Source organism: Podarcis bocagei (assembly GCF_964188305.1).
Source record: "Podarcis bocagei genome assembly, chromosome: 4".
Taxonomy (NCBI): domain Eukaryota; kingdom Metazoa; phylum Chordata; class Lepidosauria; order Squamata; family Lacertidae; genus Podarcis; species Podarcis bocagei.
Genome location: NC_138128.1, coordinates 48,477,927 through 48,496,548, shown reverse-complemented (window position 1 = coordinate 48,496,548; position 18,622 = coordinate 48,477,927). Strand labels below are relative to the sequence as shown.

Below are 18,622 nucleotides of genomic sequence, written 5' to 3'. Positions count from 1 at the left end.
ATTTTTGAATGCCAGCTTTTTGCTGTCTGATCCTAAATAGGCTGCACAGTATATTGTCCTAAAGGTAACATAAATGTAACAACAATATTAATACTGTAGTATACAATTTATTGTATCTTTCGATTGCATAAATAGTAACCAAGCCACATTATTTCCCCCCAGCTATAGATAGCTGCTAATAAAACTTCAAATGCAAAAAGCAGGTGTGATTGGGCTAGAACAGACTAAAAGTTTTCTTGGAAGCTGGCATATTTGAACAATGTACTGCTTGCAACAGTACATGCTTGCAGTGTACATCTTGTTTGCAAGATGCTGCAAATGAAGCTTGCTTGCTTGCTTATTTATTTATTTATTATCTCTGAGCAACAGGAATGCATTTGATCAAAGGGAGCAGAATCATCATTAAGTCACACTGAGAAAGTTTTTCAGCAGTGGGGATAACAAGTAGGCAAAAAAAAACCTGCAAATTTTCACACTTTGTTTACCGAGTGCGAAAACTCAGTATGCCGAGCAGATTTTAAAAGGCAACATGAACATAAGCCATCTGCAATGAAAAAGAGCAAGTAATAATAAAGAGAATTTTGAGACAAAATATCTGAAGGTCTTTCTCGGATCCAGCTTTACAGTCTTCTTATCTTTATATCATTCTTATCTCCTAACGTCACAAGGTGAGTGCTGATGCTCACATAGCCAAAACAGCACTACCCACATACAGGAAGGATGTATCAGCAGACTCAGGGGACCCCTTAAGTTTACAGAAGTATACAATATATATTAAAAAATAAAATAAAAAGTGGGCAAATGCCCTTCCAAAAGAGAAAAGCAGGTTGTGCATATGTGTGCAACTCTCACACAGTACAACTCAACTATTGTTTCTCAAATGAAAGCAATAGGACATGGTTCTAGAAATGAATAAAAAGATGGAATCCAAAGAATAGTCTCTCTTAAGCTCTCATTGTGTCCCAGGGATCCAAAAAGATCTCAAAGAAGTGAAAAATGAACTGCAAAGGTCATAGACAATTATATACTTACTGGAATAATGAGAAATTCCTATATCCATATAATGACAATAATGATGATCTGCACACCTCCACACACCCCAGTTGCTGGGTGGATGAATGAGATTAAAGACTGCAAAACATTTGTTATGATAGGAAGCGGATGATTTTTTTGTAAGCCCCTTGTTCAGGGAACAAACTGAATTCAGTTGCCTTTCCTTGAAGGGTTTTGCTGGTGTTCTGGAAAGTGTTGGAAAATATTTGCAAAGTCCTATTATGGTACTTGGCTTTAGATAAAAATGCAGTGGCTGCTAATGCTGCTAATTGTGAACAATAGCCTCCCTTTTCTGAATTACCCTGCAATAGATTACTTAGACTGTAAGAAAATCACCCTTATTATTAATTGGTCTGCTTGTGAATACTTACTTGCACCAAGGCTCTCTTGATGACTCTGCCAATATCCTCTCTCCATTCAGGTATGTCCGGATTGTGATAATCCAAATTGGGAGAGAATGATAATAACTGAGACTGGAAATATTCTGCAGAGAGAGAATCACAGTCAGACTCCATTGTAATCCTGCCAGCCAGCCAGCTGTTTAAGCTGAGATGATTAAGGTGCATCAGTTTCTATGTTAGACAAGAAAGATCTATTTTACAGTTTAAGGCTGGTAGAGCAGAAACACATGTTCTCAGAAATGCAAAATCCACCAGACATTCGGAATACCAACTAACTTTTCTGCTCCTTAAATCTATAGGAAGAATCCTTATTCTTGGTCCTGCCCCCCCCCCCAAAATAATTTTTAAAGATTACTTTTTAGATGTTGAAAATATTCATTTTCCGGACCTCAGACTCACTGTGTCAAACAGCAGCTCTAAAATGTGAAGTTTCATACACCTACCTACCTAACAAAAATGTATGTCTGGAAGCAAAGTTAAAGCTCACCTTTGACTTTCCCAAATGATTGAATACTTAAATATAGCTGAGTGGAGCAGAAAAGTTCCCTCTAGGATAAGAATGGCTTAAATTTGAAACCATAACTTTTAGGAACATAAGAAAAATCTAAACACTTGGTTATACTACTGTGGTGGTGACGAATATTATACATAAGCTTGGTCCCAAACCCAGGGGAACAATACTTAAACAATAACTTCCCATTTAAAAGTTGAAACAATACTATAAAAATTGTTCATTTTGCACTGAAATATCCAAAGTGAAGAGTGAGATGAAAAAGATTGGGGGAAGGGGAGAATAGTGCAGTACAATATAAATTATATATACTAATATACTAGTAAGAGAGTAAAATAAAGGAAAGGAGACAAAATACTAGATTGCTTTTTTAATCAACCACTTTTTTCCCATCCCAGGACACTTTGAATGAGAAATGGGCTTGTTCTTGTATTATACTTGGCATGCATTGTGCTCCACTGAACAAATCCTTACTGCAAATCTTCTGTTTTCCAAAAGCAGGAATTATCTGTTTGTTAGCCCCATGTGCAGCCATGAGTAGTTATGCATAACAAATCAGATACCAATTGAGCTAATGACAGGCGAATCAGGATACTGCAATTCATGAGGCACTAGGAAATTACTTTCTAATTAACTGACTGCAGGAGAGCAAGGGAAATTTCAATGGCAGCCAAGTTTATAGATTCACAGAGCTGGACCTCTTCTCTGACCCATCACAGAATGCCTTCTTGTCATTAGTAGAGTGAGTAAGAAGAAGTCTGAGAGTCTTGCCATCCATATTTCCCAGTGGTCCTGGCTCTGTCTCAGCCTCTGTCCCCATCACTCTTTCATTCTCCTACTTGAATTATATGTTCCTTGCCTGCCTCAACTATCTTAATGTAGTTGACCTGATCTACTGTCACAATGGAGCTTTAGAAGCAAGGTCTTGATGCCATTAGCTTAGATGTCATAAGAGAGCCTGGGTAATTGAAACCAGGGATGATGAATGCTTGTGGAGAGGGCAGGGGAGGTAATAGGAGGCCTCAGAATTTTTATGTCAAAGTCCTCAAGCAGTAGATGGACAGAATACACTTGTCAATTGTGTATGTAGTAAAAGGAAGTCCCCACCCTGCACTCAGCTCTCACCTGTGGCTCCTAGAAGCTGTTAGCATGGGACAGTGGCCACACCCTGGGAAATAGCTTTGAATGGCCAACTAAACAACGTGAGGGTAGCTGATGGGTCTTGAACGCTTGGTGAGGAACAGGCTCTGATGGATTGAGTGGATAAGACCAATAGTGGGTCCAACAGTCAAGAAGGTGGTTACTGCATGTGCTGTAGAGGGGAATGAGGAGCAAATGGGGCTTGTCAACCTGGGAAGGTCGCCCATCTAGGAGAAGGAAGACCTCCACTGCCTTGTGGCTATACGTACCCATTCATGGGAAATGCTGAGAAAAAAATCATACCTGCTGCTTTCCAGGACATGTTCAGGAGAAGAAAAGGATAAGGAGTAAGCCCTACACAAATTGAGAGTGGAGTCCCTAAGATGGTTGGATGGCATCTTGCACACCTCCTTCCGGCAACTCCTGCAGCCAAGCTGGTGCCAAATGTATTGTGAGGCTGAGAGTGGGGTCTTGTTGTCAGGGTAGTCCAGGACCTCCATACACTTTGCCCAGGCTTGTGTCCTGGATAGGTCATTTCAGTGCTGCTATTGCAGCAAAAACAATGTGGGAGGCAGCAGTTAGGAGTTAGTCTCTGCAACCACAGTAGATGCTGTGATGCCACAGCAGGTGCTGTGATTCTCCATGGGTTTGGCTTCATCCCCAGAGGTGCACTCCGTTATCTCTCAAGACAGACAGATGCCAACAACAAAAGGCAGTAACTCCTGCAGGTTTTCAGGCATCGTGTTTATCCTTCATTCTGGGCTCCTTTAAGACCTAAGTATCAAAGGATGTAAGGAGGATTGTTATGTCTTAAAGGAACCTAGAATGAAGCCTGCAGCAGTTACCTTTGACTGCATGCACAATCCCAAGTGTTTTCTGTCCACTGTTAAACTCTGTGGTGGGGCTGGTGAAGTGGGGGATAGAATTGGAAGAGGAGCCAGAAACAGTTGTTGGGGGGGGTGTATCTCTTGAATTAGTCTGTGTCTGCTTACCATGTACAGCAATGTTCTTGGTGTCCTGGATGAGGACACTGCCAGCTGAGACCTGCACTGTGACGGTATTCCTTCCTTCCGCAGTAAAAGTATAAGAGATGCTGCTGTCCAAGGTGATGAATGGCTGTAAAAGTCATATGCATTCATAGTTAATTTAGTATTCTGTTCCATGAATCACAGGGGTCACACACAAAAAAAATACGGATTTGAATGCATCAGTTTAGTTTGTATATATGAGTGGGAAAAGAGTCACCAACTAGCTCCTAGGAATGCGTGGCTCCTCTAAAGTGGGGCAAATTTGTAACACTCCTAAGAAGAATCCTCCAGTGGCTTCTCCCAGGGAATGACTTCTTGTAGGCATGAGGGCTGCTTAGCCAAATCAAGAAAGGGCAGGGGCTAGACTTATTAAGCTTCCTTCCTTCCTTCCTTCCTTCCTTCCTTCCTTCCTTCCTTCTTTCCTATTCCAGTGTTTTACCTCCCTTTACATGCACACCTTGGTGAATGCTAGACAGTGAGGCCACAGTGTGCATGTCAGGTTCACATGCCCAAGGTTGATGTAGCCAAGAGGGAGAATTTCATTTGGGTCCTTTGCTCCAATTACCATGGGTTGTGGCTGCAACCATGCCCAGGAGATGGGAGTGTGGAGATCCAGTCCCTCCTAATACCATATATTTTGCATATTGAGTCCTCTTTATGGGTGTGATGGCAAGAGTCAGTCATTCAATGAAACAAATCTAGCTTGGGTGCTGACTTTTAGCAGGAATCAACTACCCCAGTAAATTATTATTCCCTCTCTTCTGCATCTCAAATAAAGCCCTAGCCATGGTTAAAGGAAACTTATCAATAATACAGCTGTTGTTAACCTGCATACAGTCATATGTTGATGGTCCTTCTATGACTGCTTGGAGCATGCTATTGGACTGGTAGCTACCTATGCCAGGGGAGAAATTTAGGGTGTCTGTGATGAAAAGAGGTGAACAGATGCCATCGCTTCCTGCAAGAATGAGATTTCCAAATACATATTTGGAAGAATGAGACTGCTGCTCCTTGCCACCTACTCTCATTTTCCCACTCCAATCTGATGTTCCGGTTCTCTATGTGTATGACTGATGTTAGCAACAGGGTGCAGGCCTGGAGTATTGCCATGGTGTCTCATCTACAAGGCCTGGTCCTGTTTTGGAATAAAATAGTTTGCCATTATCTGTTTACCATCTGAACTTTGATTATGTTTAAAGGCATGCACCTTTTCAGCCTGTGATTATTTGGAGCCTCCCAAGTTTCTCTCACTCTCTTATCCCTGCAAGTCTTGGCCTAATTTTTTTTGAGATGAGGTCATTCTTTTATGTTCAAATTCTACATAAATTCTACATAAACCCTTTGCAGAATTACAACCCACTCTGGGGACTTCCGCAGTGCTTTCCAAGTCAAGAAATATATAAGAAGCCAGTTTTGTTTTAAAAATTGCCTCCCTTTTATGGTGTATGTCCTATTAGATCATGGCTGATTTCACCCCCATCACAGAGTTTTAACATTCAGGTAGCTCCTTAGATTTAATTCATGCACTGAGGTCTGGGAACTAACTCTAAATTAAATCAAGGAGTTTAAGGTTCATTTGCTCAAAACCTATTAGACAGCCAGACACATTTATTAAACTGGACCTGTGTTAATCCAAGCAAATTGGCCTTTAGGTATATTGCTAAAGCAGTGGACCAGCAATTCACTACAATAGCTCTATCTAGAAAAAGAAATTAAGGCTCGTCTAGGGGGGTACCTTTCCCTTTTTAGGATGTGTATAAAATGGAGCTGTATATTGCAGTGGTACCTTTAAAGCAGGAGGCTGCAGTGAAGCGATGAGTCTACAAATAGCCTAAATTGCCATTTCTATCTGCGTCACTCCTCCCATGGGTTAAAGGCATCAGAATCTGGCTATTCTACAAAAATCAAAGTCAGTTTATACTGCACAGCGTCTTCGGTTAATGTCCTAACTGGCAGTGCAATGAAGTATTTGCCTGATTCTTGCCATCACATTGCCAATTTGCTGTTTTAATGTGATAAATCTGTTCAGGAAAAATTACTTCTCATGCAGTGAAAAATCAATCTGGCTGTGCCCAGACTCTAGCCCAGACTGGAGGGGCAGGAAGGAGGTGCTGCTGTAGTCTATAGGAATTTTACTTCCTACCACTGGAAAATCCCTCTGTCTTGGAGAGGGAATGGAGGGTCTGCATCTGGTGTTGGGCCAGAGGTGCAGCCTAGGGATGCTATCGGCGCACTGCCCACCCTGCCGCTCATCATAAGTGCTTTTTTCCAACACCAACGGCAACATCAACCATCCCAACAGATTAATGCCTACTATAAAAGCAGCAGCAGTACCCACCAACCATTTTCTGTGATTTACAGGTCATGCTTTTGTTTGGATCAGTCTGAATATTAAAACTGCAAAAGACTCGCCTGGTGACTTACATAATAGGATTATTATGGGGCTACATCAGCAAAGTCCTGCAATCAAGCTCTCCAAAGAGCAATGCTGGGGAACTGGGAAACGTTGCATATCATGTTGAGAAAGTATTTTGCTTTTGTTTAAACAAGAACATTGCAGAATGTGTGGCATGCTGTTGTTTTTAACCCATCAAATTTGAAAAGCTTTAGTGTAGATTTTTAGACTTTGTGGCTACAGATCAGTACTCCTGTGAAGAGTTCTAGGATTGCTCCCAAGCCTCGTGGGCTTGTGGTGCTCAAGGAAACAATCCCTAGAGTTCTTTGCTCCCGCAGAGTGCATCAATAGAGGTCAGAGAGTAATAACAACTCAGAACAGTGGAACCCCCCAGAGAGAATAAAGGCAGAAGGGCCCTGGGAGAACAGCAGTTTTGTAGCTGTTTTTAGCTCCCTTCCTTGTGAATCAGTGGAAAATATCAGTAAATCCTCAGACTATCAGAATGGCAGCTTAGCATTGCTTAGTATTCTGTTACGGCCTTCCCATGATTATTGCCATTTTGCAAAGCCAAATACTATTACCAGCTTTAAGCTGCCCCTTATTTTGGTGCCATTTTGCATCTGCAGCTTAAAGAGCTTTAAGTTTGTGAGTGCACCCAGGAATCAGAGGCATAAGCATAGATAAGATTTAAATTGCAGGTACAAAAATGCAACTACAATTACTCTCATTTGCAAATTCCAAGTGTAGATATCTCAGTATGTGAGAGAAACTACAATGTTTTGTTCTTTAAAAAAAAGGGGGGGGGAGACCACCGCTATTTTAGGTTCCAAATAGTTTCCAACCTAGCAAGTCAAAGTCAAATAGATGTCTTCTCTGACTAAATGCCTGCTAATGTCATTATGTGATGATGCTTCCCGGGGAGGTATGTGCCAAGAACACTCACAACTAAAATGACTGGGGACCTTTCCTATGTCCCACCCTTGCCCTAGGGTAAAATATGATCTGATTCTGGCAAGTGGGGTTTAGATCCCCTGGGTGCATACTAGGGCACAAATGAGTTTCACACTGGACAATGGGCCAAGTTTGCAGGGCTCCATTCCTGCCCCACATGAATTCAGAATACATCCTATATTGCAGTGAAATGAGAAGTAGCAAATAAGCTCTATTTAATGAAAGCTCATTCACCAATACTGATCTTCTCATTTAGGAACTGCTGATACATTTGTGAGGAGCTGCTGAATATAGATTGAAACCCACAGTCTTTCAAGCAAGACATGAAATCCCAGTTTGTGGCTAAGCAATCGTACCAAGAAAATATTTTATCTTCCAGGTAAACATCTAAATTAAGCAATCACTAGAACATTCCCCCCACAAATATTTATGCAGATTCCTTAGTATCAGAATAATTTTTATCGGCATGGCTCTATGGAATAGGTGACTGATTGCGACTGAGCATTCAACAGCACTTTCGCTGTTCAGTTTCTCTGAAATGTCCTCAAAGGCACAAATAGCATAGGCAGCCTAAGAGAGTGCTGCTTACGATCTTAGCTTGAATTCACAGATGCCAAAAGTTATTCAGTCCCCATTGGATTTAAAACACTGTGTGAGATTCTAAAAATACAAGTGTGTTCTGACATTCATATTGGAAATGATGCTTATTTGATCACCAGTGGTTTTTAAATGCTGAGCAGAAAGCCCACCATTATCCAGTAGATATAGTGGTGTATAATTTTGAATTCTAGTAACAATAATAGCTTCTGCACACAATGTTCCAATAATAACCAACTGCACATTGTCAGAACTCATGCAAACAACAAGGGGTGGTACAAAAACAGAGAGAAAGAGAGAGATCGAGAGAGGGGCAGTGGCAAAGTTTAGAAAACAAAGAAGCTTTTTTTCAACAGCAAGGAAAAATTACCTTGCTTTTACCGCGGCTTCAAATAAGGTGGAGCTCCATATATAAAATTAAAACATCAGACAATTCAAATATGAATCCTTTCAAAGAAAATAAACAAGGTTTTATTTTTATTGTTTCATTTTTAAAAAGGCTCAAACCTTTGTGTTGTTGCCGAACCACCAGAAGTATGTGAGGGTACCCGACTGATTGGGCCAAACCACAGCTGTGATATTTACTTCCTTATTCCTGATGGCCACAAAGGGGACCCTCAAATCGACACGCTCTACTGGACCTGTGGAAAGGAAACACAGTGAGATGTATTAGAAATTCCTTCTGTACAATTCTAATTTGTGCAAAGTGTGCAAATTTTAAAGCGGCTAAATGTAAAAATGCCTTTTTAAAAAACTTAATACACTTGTAGCAATCAAAGGTTGGTGTATAACAGTATATACAATTCCACCTGTTGTATTGACAAAGAAATGTGCAACAACTCCAAATCTTTTCTTCTTTTTAAAATTAAACTTGTCTCTGGCTTTGCTAACCAGTCATAATAGGGTTAAAGCTCACCATAATATCCGAGTCAGCTATGGAAACTACTTAACCTTGCCTTCACTGATAGCAATGATGTTCTACAAGTATGATCTGCGATGGCAATTTCACATGTCCATTCTGGGCAGAGTGATAATTGCAGGCAGTAAACATGGGGTAATTATTCAGAGTAGATCCACTGGGAGAAATTCAATGCTGCGCTCATCTCATTGTCACTTCAGTGCAACCATCTCTGTTTGCAGATGAAACAATCTCCCTCTCCTCCCCTTAACTTGCTGTTTTGGGGTTTCTCCTGACTTTCTAAAGCAGGTCTGGGGGAGGCATGGAGGGCATGAGAGGAGGGGGGCAGGGAAAGCTCCACTGCGCTAGCAGGAGCCCTTGTGATGGCTTCCATTAGCATTTTGCGTTAGTTGAATCCCACCCACTGAAATGAATGGACATTAGGTCCATTAATTTTGATAGGTCTACTGGGAGTACAACTTAGTTGAATACTTCCCATAGTCGCTTGTGGATAAGCCTTCAGTCTGTTGTGCTGTATTTCCTTACATTTTAAAACCGTATGCCATCTTTCCAAGTTATTGTACTAAAGCTAGTTTGCAAACTACAGAACTGTCAAAATACACAACGTAAACCGCATGGTCATCTTAAATAAATCCAAATATAGCTAAAACTTAATTAGCAAAATTCAAGAATCCAGTGTGCAATGTATCCTCTAGCAACAATCCATTAGTAGTCTAGTTCCAGGATCCTTATGGTTCGTTTAACTTACTTGTCAAAAGGTAAAATCTATGGGCAGAATCTGTTTCTATATTCTACTTGGGTGCAGAAATAAAAGTTTAAATATATGCACATGCCCTATCAACTGTGGAGGATACATGCATGTAAGATTCAGGGATGTTTCTTTGAAATCCTAGGAATTAGGGTCCCATTCCATTTCCCAGTTACTGCATCTGAGACATATTTGAAAGGGATACACACTGAATATTGTACATGATTACTTTTCAGAATAGGCATGGAGCATAAGAATTTGTGCTCATATATTCCTTCTTACAAAGTACCTGAAATATTCTGGGAAGATACCTATAGAAAAGAGTGCTTTTTTATACAAAACCAAGCCCAAGCACATATGAAGTCGCAGAGGTTCTGAAAACAGAAACTAGACTGGCAGGTGAAATGGTTTGTCTTAAAGTTAACCAAGTTACTGCAATGCCCTCAGAGCAAAACAGCAGACTTATAGTTAGGCTTTCATTTCAAGAAATTAGGCATTTAGGTTGTCACCAAGAGTGGACAAAAAAAGTTACAAACAGATGGGAAAATCTGAAGTTTCAAACTGAAACTTTAGTTTTTCTCTCCATCTGGTTTCCCCCTCATTGTTTTCGTTAGCAAGCGTGTATGGAACTGAATGATAATTTGTCATTGTTCTGCAGTGGGCATGCTCAAAATAACTGATCATTTCTTGAGCCTGCTCAGATATTACAGTCAGGTAAACTGCTCTAATTACAAGCAGGTGGGAGATCTCACCGTTAATCAACTTATTCTCTAGGCCAGTTCTAATATATTGTTTTGCATCCATAAGATGACTTTCTGAAAGATTCTTCAGTGCATACACATTAAAACCCATACATCACAATGCAGACACCAATCTGAAAAAACATTTATCTACACATGCACGCATGGACACAATAAAAGCCTGAATGAACCAATGGAAATGCATATGCAGGGGATGTTTCCAAGTCCTTAAAAAGTTTGTGCACAGGCCCATTACACAGATTTGCATAACATTTGCATCTGCTCATTTATAAGTTAGCAGATTTAGGCCAATTTTCATAGGGAAAGCTGTCCTGTAAGCAAATTTACCATTTTTAAAGTGATTTTTTTTAACGGGGGAAAGAAAGATTTGGAATCGATTGCAAAAGATCTAGGACTCAGACCCACTAGGCCACCCCCTTAACACTCCTGCTGGTGAACGCTCAAGGTCCAATACGTTCTGTCAGTATGAGTTTAAGAGAGTTTGCATAAAATATTTTTCTTCCATGGATATTTAACACTAGAGAGGCTTAATTATGCGTATCTGACACTGTAATCATGAACCTTATTCTTTGCACAGTCTCCGTGGGATCTCATGATAATTAGTCCTGGCTGGGAAAGGTAACCATGAAACATAATAAGATACTTCTATATACGGTCCTAGTGGAAAGGGCTTGATCTTTTGCACACATTCCACGTGAGTGCATGCAAAATGTTTGTGCAATGCAAAGCACCCACTAGCATAACCAAGGCTTGAAGGGCACAAAACCTGATATGAATGGCATCATTTCTCTACCAGGGATACTGGGACTTTAAATAATACCTTCATTCCAGCAGGGAAATTGAACTTGTAAATACCTATCCCACTTCACCACTACCCCAATAAGTAGTAGTAGTAGTTATTTATTAAATTTCTAGACCACATGTCATTTGAAGACCAGAGAGTGGTTGACAATATAGAAACACCAAAACATATTCCATGTTCCATAGGAAACAAAAACAATACCCTTTAACCCTACCCTCCACCCCTGTTTGAAAGGCCATGAATTGTTTAGATAGCCAAAGGCCTGGGGAAAGAGGAATGTTTTTTCCTGTCTAAAGATATGTAATGAAGGCACCAGGTGAGCTTCCCTGGGGAGCATTTCACATGCAGGGAGCCACCACAGAAAAGGCCCATTCTCATGTTGCCACCCTCCAGACCTCATGAGGAGGTAGCACATGAAGAAGAGCTTCACTCTTGAGCATCAATTTCTCCATGCAACCTAATTCAATCATCGTTAGCAGGAATATTAGACTTGTGCAGTTGAAGCACAACTCAGTCTTATGATTCTCAGATGGTTAAGATGAATAGGCAGAGGTGGTAGAAATCCTACATTTCTTGCTGACAGTATTGAAGAAGGAACCATAAAGACTATAAGGTACTTTAAGACATGCAGATGAAGGGTGATGTTTGAGCAATTCATTAATGCATTTGGCTTCCATAATCTTTACAGCAGCATTCTATTTGACTACAACCCACATATTTCCCAGTCATTGGTCATGCTGGCTGGAGGTGATGTGAACAGAGATCCATTTAACTTAGTATGATCTACCCAGGGCAGCCAATGTAATGGCTTCCATAAATTGTTGGATTACAGCTTCCATCATACTTGACAAATGGCCACGATGGCTGCAGCTGATGAGACTTGAAGTCCAACAAGATATGGACTTTAAATGTTCAGTGCAAATGAAGCCTTTCTCTCTAAAACTAATTGGAGAATTCTGTATAAGAAGAGCAAAAAACCTCAGTTTCACAATCTTTCTTTGTGACATTATCACCAAAAAAACATTCTCAGAACTTGATCCCAACTGTTTCTTGTAAAAGGCTGACATCATTGTTCCCTGTAACTTTTTGCCTGCCAACCTTCAATGCAGAAAATCTGCCAGACTTCTTTTTAATGTCCTACTCCTCTGATCCTTCCTTCTACCCTCAATCAGTAGAAAATCATAGTAGCATCTTTCATTGCTGGCATGCTTCAGGTGAAGTGCAAATGAACAGCTGAAACAATCATATTTCAAATACATGGTTTGCACTCTGAAATGTCAAACTCTGAAACGTGAGTTGCCTATGGTTACTACACATGATAAATGTTTTCAAACCTATGTAAGAATATTATATAAGTTCATGCAATTGTTTTATTTACAGCTCAATTTATGGCTGTTGCTTTGTACCATACATTTACAATTTGTATATTTGTTTTTAGTGTATTTGAACAAAGTTGTATAAATTCTCACCAGTTTTAGCCACTCCAAAAAACTCTAAATGGCTAGCACTGAGTTTAATTAGCTGCAAATTCAGAGCAATGTGCTCTGTTAAATACAATTTATAATAGGTTTTTTTTTACAAAAGAGGCAAGGATGGAATTGAGCATGGGGTCAAGCTGATAGGACTCCTTAGGTGAGCACTGGTGAATCATTGCCTTGTGCCCAGAAATCAGTGTGAGAAGTTAGTCCTGATCAAGTGAAGTCCCAGTGATTTCAGTGGGGAGAAGTTCAACTCTAACTGGATCCACCCTCAAAATAAAGAAAATCCTTCCAGTAGCACCTTAAAGACCAACTAAGTTAGTTCTTGGTATGAGCTTTCGTGTGCATGCACACTTCTTCAGATACCCTGTTGGATCCACCCTGTTGGTCCTTGTTCACCATATGTAAAATAAGAACATTCAGGCTGAAATCCTACGCTCATTTACCTCCCTATGGGACTTACTAGTGTACAGGATTGTGCTTCAAGAAGATAGTACAAGGTTGTTGTACAAATGAATGAGATAAGAATGGTAAAGCATGTCAAACAGTAAAAAAAAAAACCCCAACTAATTGTAATATGGAAAACAGGAATTAAGGATGGAGTCTTCCAAAACAATGCAGTCTATTGAGGGGCTTTTTCAACAGTGGCGTAGCGTGGGTTCTCAGCACCCGGGGCAAGGCAAGTAATTTGCGCCCCCTAACCCGGGGCAAGGCAAGTAATTTGCGCCCCCTAACCCGTGGATTTTAGCACTCGAGTCTCTTCCGCACCCCCCCCCAGATGCTGCGCCAGGTGCAGCAGGCCCCCCTGCACCCCCCACGCTACACCACTGCTCCCGCCACAAGTCTTCAGGACAGCCATCCGAAGCCTGGCGGCGGGAGGAGGTCTCTCCGCCCCACCGCCAGCCTTCGGAGGAGGTCCGAGGACAGTGGGGTTCCTGCTTCCTTGAGGAGGGCCGGCCAAACGCGCCCCCCCCAAATGTTGCGCCCGGTGCGGCCGGCACCCCTGGCACCCCCCACGCTACGCCACTGTTTTTCAAAGCCCACCAGAGGTAACTACTTACAGATCACATGCAGGAAGAGTGCTGCCAGATCAGAACCCAGGTTGTTTTCTGCATAAGCTGTCACTTGGAAGATCCCAGTGCTCTTATAAATGTGTCGGATACCATCCTCTATAGGGCTGAAATTAGCATAGGACACAGCAGTACCATCTCCAAAATCTAGTTGGATATTTGTCCTCTGGAGATCACCCTGCAGAAGGAAACACAGTGGTTTAGCAATGTGGCTGATAAGGATGATTTATGTTATACACTGCACTGCCACTAAGGATAACCTTATTAGCATAAACATGGCCCAAAAGCTTTGAACTTTTCCTGCAATTCAATAAGTGACCACCTGATATTTGCTGCAGGATATATTCGGTAATAAAAAATGAGAAAAGAAAAAAAAAGGCAGGGTAGATTTTCTAAATGTTAAAGTTTGTGCCATATAGTTTAGGGTTGGTTGATTTATATTTTCCCTGAAAGGAAGTTGGTGGGCCAGCGACCAATGTCTAGGTGTAGTATAGGAGATCTAGCATAGATTGCACAACTTCAGTTACAGGTGAGTGATGACATTCAAGCACAACCTGCTCTCTGTTGTGTTAATTTTCTACTTCAGGGGGTCATAACCCACTCCTGCAGTCTGAAAGGATTCTGTTCTGTTTGTTGAGGAACAGAATCTAAGCAAAACAGGACACCTCAGAAAGAAACAAAGAACCATTTGGATATGCTCAAGGAAGTTTCAGAGAGTAGAATGAAATTATTTTGCATCTCCAAACATTAGGAGTCGTTTCAAGATCTTTAGCCCACAAGTGGTTTAGCCCACACAACACTCACATTTTACTAAATAGGAATGTAAATAAAAGCAATTCTGCTACCTGGTCTACTCCAGAAACACAGTGAAGCTTGTTTTTTCAGACTTGAGAATAAAAATCGGATCTCCCAGCAACCACTTGGGTCCCCTTTAAAAGCCTTAACTGACTCTTTGAATACAGTGGATTTACGGATTTCTGGCACTGTAGCACCAGCCATAGTTCAGTGGCAGAGCATCTGCCTTGTGTGCAAAATAATCCCCACCATCTTCAAGTATGATTGGGAGAGAACTCCTGACTGAAACCCAAAAGAGCTACTGCCAGTCAACACAGACAGTTTTGAACTGGGTGGACAGTGGTCTGATAAAGGCAGCTTCTGAACCAACCGGTACATTTTATAAACAATAATTAGCCTCAAAATTGAGTAGCACAGATAGACTATTGGTTTAGTTGTTAAAGGACCAGGATCTCTGGGTTTAGTAGCTAACAATGTCTTTTTTAAAAAAGTTAACTGCTCTTTTAGAACTGCATTTGCAAGTCTTGAAAAGAGATAGCTGCTTCGGGACAGCTTGTTCCTCACCATGAATTGCCAAAGAAGGAAAGTGATCTGTTGGCAGACTGTTATATATTGCAAAACAAGAGGCCTTGACTATGGTTCAGAAAATGTGTGCACGCTATAACCATAAGCTATTACTGTTATCTGTTGGATGAAGAGATTCCTGGCAGAGCCAATGCAAGAACTTCCTTCTTTTGCCTGAGAGATTTTTGGCACTGAGAAAGTATAGCTCTAAGTTGCGTTAATCAGTGCTGCCATAGCTTAAAGACTGATAATTGCACATCTCCTTATAATCATATCTGGCCTAGATTAACCAATTTTCTTCCAGAGGTCAATCTATTTCTTTCAGCATACCACATAGCATGAGACAAGGAGAGGATATTTCATTACTACTGTCCTTTATTTTATTAAAAAAAATACAGTTAAAATAGGATTTTTAAGCAAACAAAACAAAAATGATATGAAATTATATGCACCTCTTGGTTCATAAGAGGTGCATATAATTTCATATCATTTTTCTTATCGAACCATTTCAGCTTGCTAATGTTGCAGCCACAATTCCCAACCCATGCCCTCATTGTGTATTTGTAGTTTTCAAGAGAAAAGGAACAGTGTTCTCGTATCTAAAGAGAAACAGATCCCCTTTCCAGCCTCTTACTAGCCTGCTCCGCATTGCAGCGATCCGCTAATCCTATTCCTTTCAACTATGTTTCCTGTATATAAAATTGTGAAAGGTGTATCAACCGCCACACATGCAATGTCAGCTTTCCCTTAGTTTATGAATATAAATTAAGTTGGAAATGAAGTGGAGGCATTTCAAATGGATAACAATCACTGCTCGCTGGATATATTTGAGAGGCACTTTTTATAGCGCTAGTCCTGTAAAATGATCAAATGGAAATGTGATAATGGTGCGTCTTAAAGCTCACAAGTCTGCAAATTGGGTGTGCTTGACAACTGATGAATGGTGGTGAGAAAGTAAGTTACTTATAAGGCATCTCAGAAATCCAGGTGGATGCCATCCTGAGGTGATGGGGACAGTACAGTAAGAGCTTGTTAGAATATTTGACCAACTGGTTGCATAGCTTCGCCCATTTACCCTCCCTGCCAAAAACAAAAACCCTGACTACATCTTCTGGATGTGGGACAACTTTGTTATTTCAGCATTCTCACTCGAATTACCCACAACAAGATGCCTTTCTCTGGATAATTTGAGGATATGTCTATACAAGTGATATTTTCAAAGATCCATGGGGGGAAGGGGGTCCAATTTCATTTGGATTTTAATGAGAAACTGCCTAATTCACAGCTACATGAACTGAAACACAGCTGTTTTTCTAAATTTGCACTTTGCTGAATTTTAGGATGCAGTTCTTCAACTAACGTGGAGAAAAATGCATTATGGTAGGGAACATTGTTTGCAATAGTGTGTATATTATTTAAAACTGCATATAAAATATGCATAGTACTAGGAAAAAATGGACTAAACTGCTGACAAATTTTCATGACGATTGCTGCGAAAATATGGAGAAATGAATTTATGTCTGGAAAAATGAGAAACAGAGAGAGCTGAAATTGGCAGATTTGTTCATCCCTATTTGGGGATATAAATGATTATTCCTAAATAATCATTCCTGGATATAGACTTCTTAGTCTATTAGTATATGTGATTATGCACCTGGTATTGCTAGCATAAGGATTCGCATCTGCTGCTGTTATTGTTAGCTGCATCTGCTATCACTGGCGTTGTCAATGGCACCTGTAATTAACGTGATATGAGATGAATTCATGAAAACGTCAAAATGTGCACTTAGGCAGGGTTGGAAGAGTACTGTGGCCACAAAGAGCAGCTTTATTCCTGGGGCAAATAGCAGCTTTGGAGATGGACAGCAATGTTCACTGGGTCTGTAACATGGAAGGATATGTGACTTCCTGCATGCACATTCCCAGTCCTGATTCTTTCCCGACCCAAGAAGGATGCTATAAAACAGATAAGCAAGTGAAAGCAACACATTGAACATAATGTGCAGATAGCCTGTAAAGTTGAAACTGCTAGTAGATAAAGCCAGCTGGACGGGCTCAAAATCAATATAAAATCACTATGTTCAGAAGAGTTTTGTTGCATGCCAACCTCTAATAATCAATTGTGTTTGCTCTTATAAAACACTTTAAAAAGTCTATTCCAAAACAGCAGCAAACAGACAAACCAAAAAACAAGACACTACAATATGCTCAAAATGCTTTGTGTGTACTGTTCTTTATGTGCTCAGGCTCTCTAATGAGCTTGGTACAACAAGAAAGGGAAGAATCATGATCTCCAAGCCGAAAGGCACTTAGGGATGCTGTTAAAATTCCCATCATCCCTGACCACTGGTTCCGGTGTTACTCTGTCTCAGAAATAACAACTTAGAAATACACTCAGTCACAGAGCAATTCCCTGACACTGGCAGGTCTCAATGTAATAGAAAAAACACCATGTGGGGTATGCAGATACTCTTCCCCTGACAAGTTTCACTAGGAGTATCAGAACTCTTTTTTCCCTTCCCCTTCAAATTCTTCAGATGTTTTACCCAAGCATGAACCTCTAAAATCACATTGAAATATTGCTTTAGGCAAAAATTAGTGACAACAGTTGAGTCTGATTTATCAGCCTTGTCCACCGCCTGAACAGCTTCTTCACCAGCCGCAGTCCCAAAAAAAGACACTGGGTGCTGGTGAAATACAGATAATACCCAAAGCACACCTTGTGTTAACAACCTGCTTCCATGTATTCTATGAATCCTGGGTAGGCATCACACAATGATCTCTCCCTGCCTTTGGCATCCATTGGAGTTTTGCCTCAGTACTGTGTCCAAGCAAAACCCTCTAAATTCATACTGAAATTTCACTTTAGGGAAAAGTTGGTGGCTGCTCCTAATTCTATGTATGCTGCATTTGAAAGAAGGCCAGGCTACAAATGGGCTGAACATATTTAGTAAGGCAAGCAATAATAATAATAATAATAAACCATTAGGGTTTGGGGTGAATTTCAAATAAAAGGAAGCTAAACGTGTAGTTGGGTCGAATATTGCTAGGTGGCTTCAGAGAAACAGTCTGCAATCCTAGGATCCTAAAGTTTCAGATCTCCTATTTACCTGGAAGTAAGCTATATAGATCTCAATCAGACTTACTTCTAAGTAGACCTGTACAGGATTGCAGTTAAGCTGCTGTTAAAAGGCAGATCTAGAATCTTCAAGACACACGGAACTCCGGAACAAAATCAATGATCTTAAAAATAAACAAAACATAGCAATTTGATAGGCTTAAATCAGTGGTTTCAAAGCTCTGAAGTGAGGCTCCCAGTATAAGCCAAGACAGAGGTCAGTGGAGTCCTAACCCCATCGCTATTAGCTCTCATTCTGATGTCTGACTGGTCCAGAAAGAAGAGGGCACT

The 18,622-nt window shown here is 40.6% G+C and overlaps 1 protein-coding gene across 1 annotated transcript in view; it reads right to left on the bottom strand.

Moving 5' to 3' along the window:
* SORCS3 (sortilin related VPS10 domain containing receptor 3) overlaps positions 1-18,622 on the bottom strand; it is a 403,927-nt gene that overhangs the window by 26,197 nt on the left and 359,108 nt on the right. The window contains exons 19-22 of the mRNA XM_081191998.1: positions 13,846-14,032; positions 8,584-8,717; positions 4,098-4,221; positions 1,425-1,537 (exon numbers count right to left, since the gene is read on the bottom strand). Of these exons, the coding sequence (XP_081048124.1) occupies positions 1,425-1,537; positions 4,098-4,221; positions 8,584-8,717; positions 13,846-14,032 (558 nt within the window). The remainder of the gene's footprint in view (positions 1-1,424; positions 1,538-4,097; positions 4,222-8,583; positions 8,718-13,845; positions 14,033-18,622) is intronic.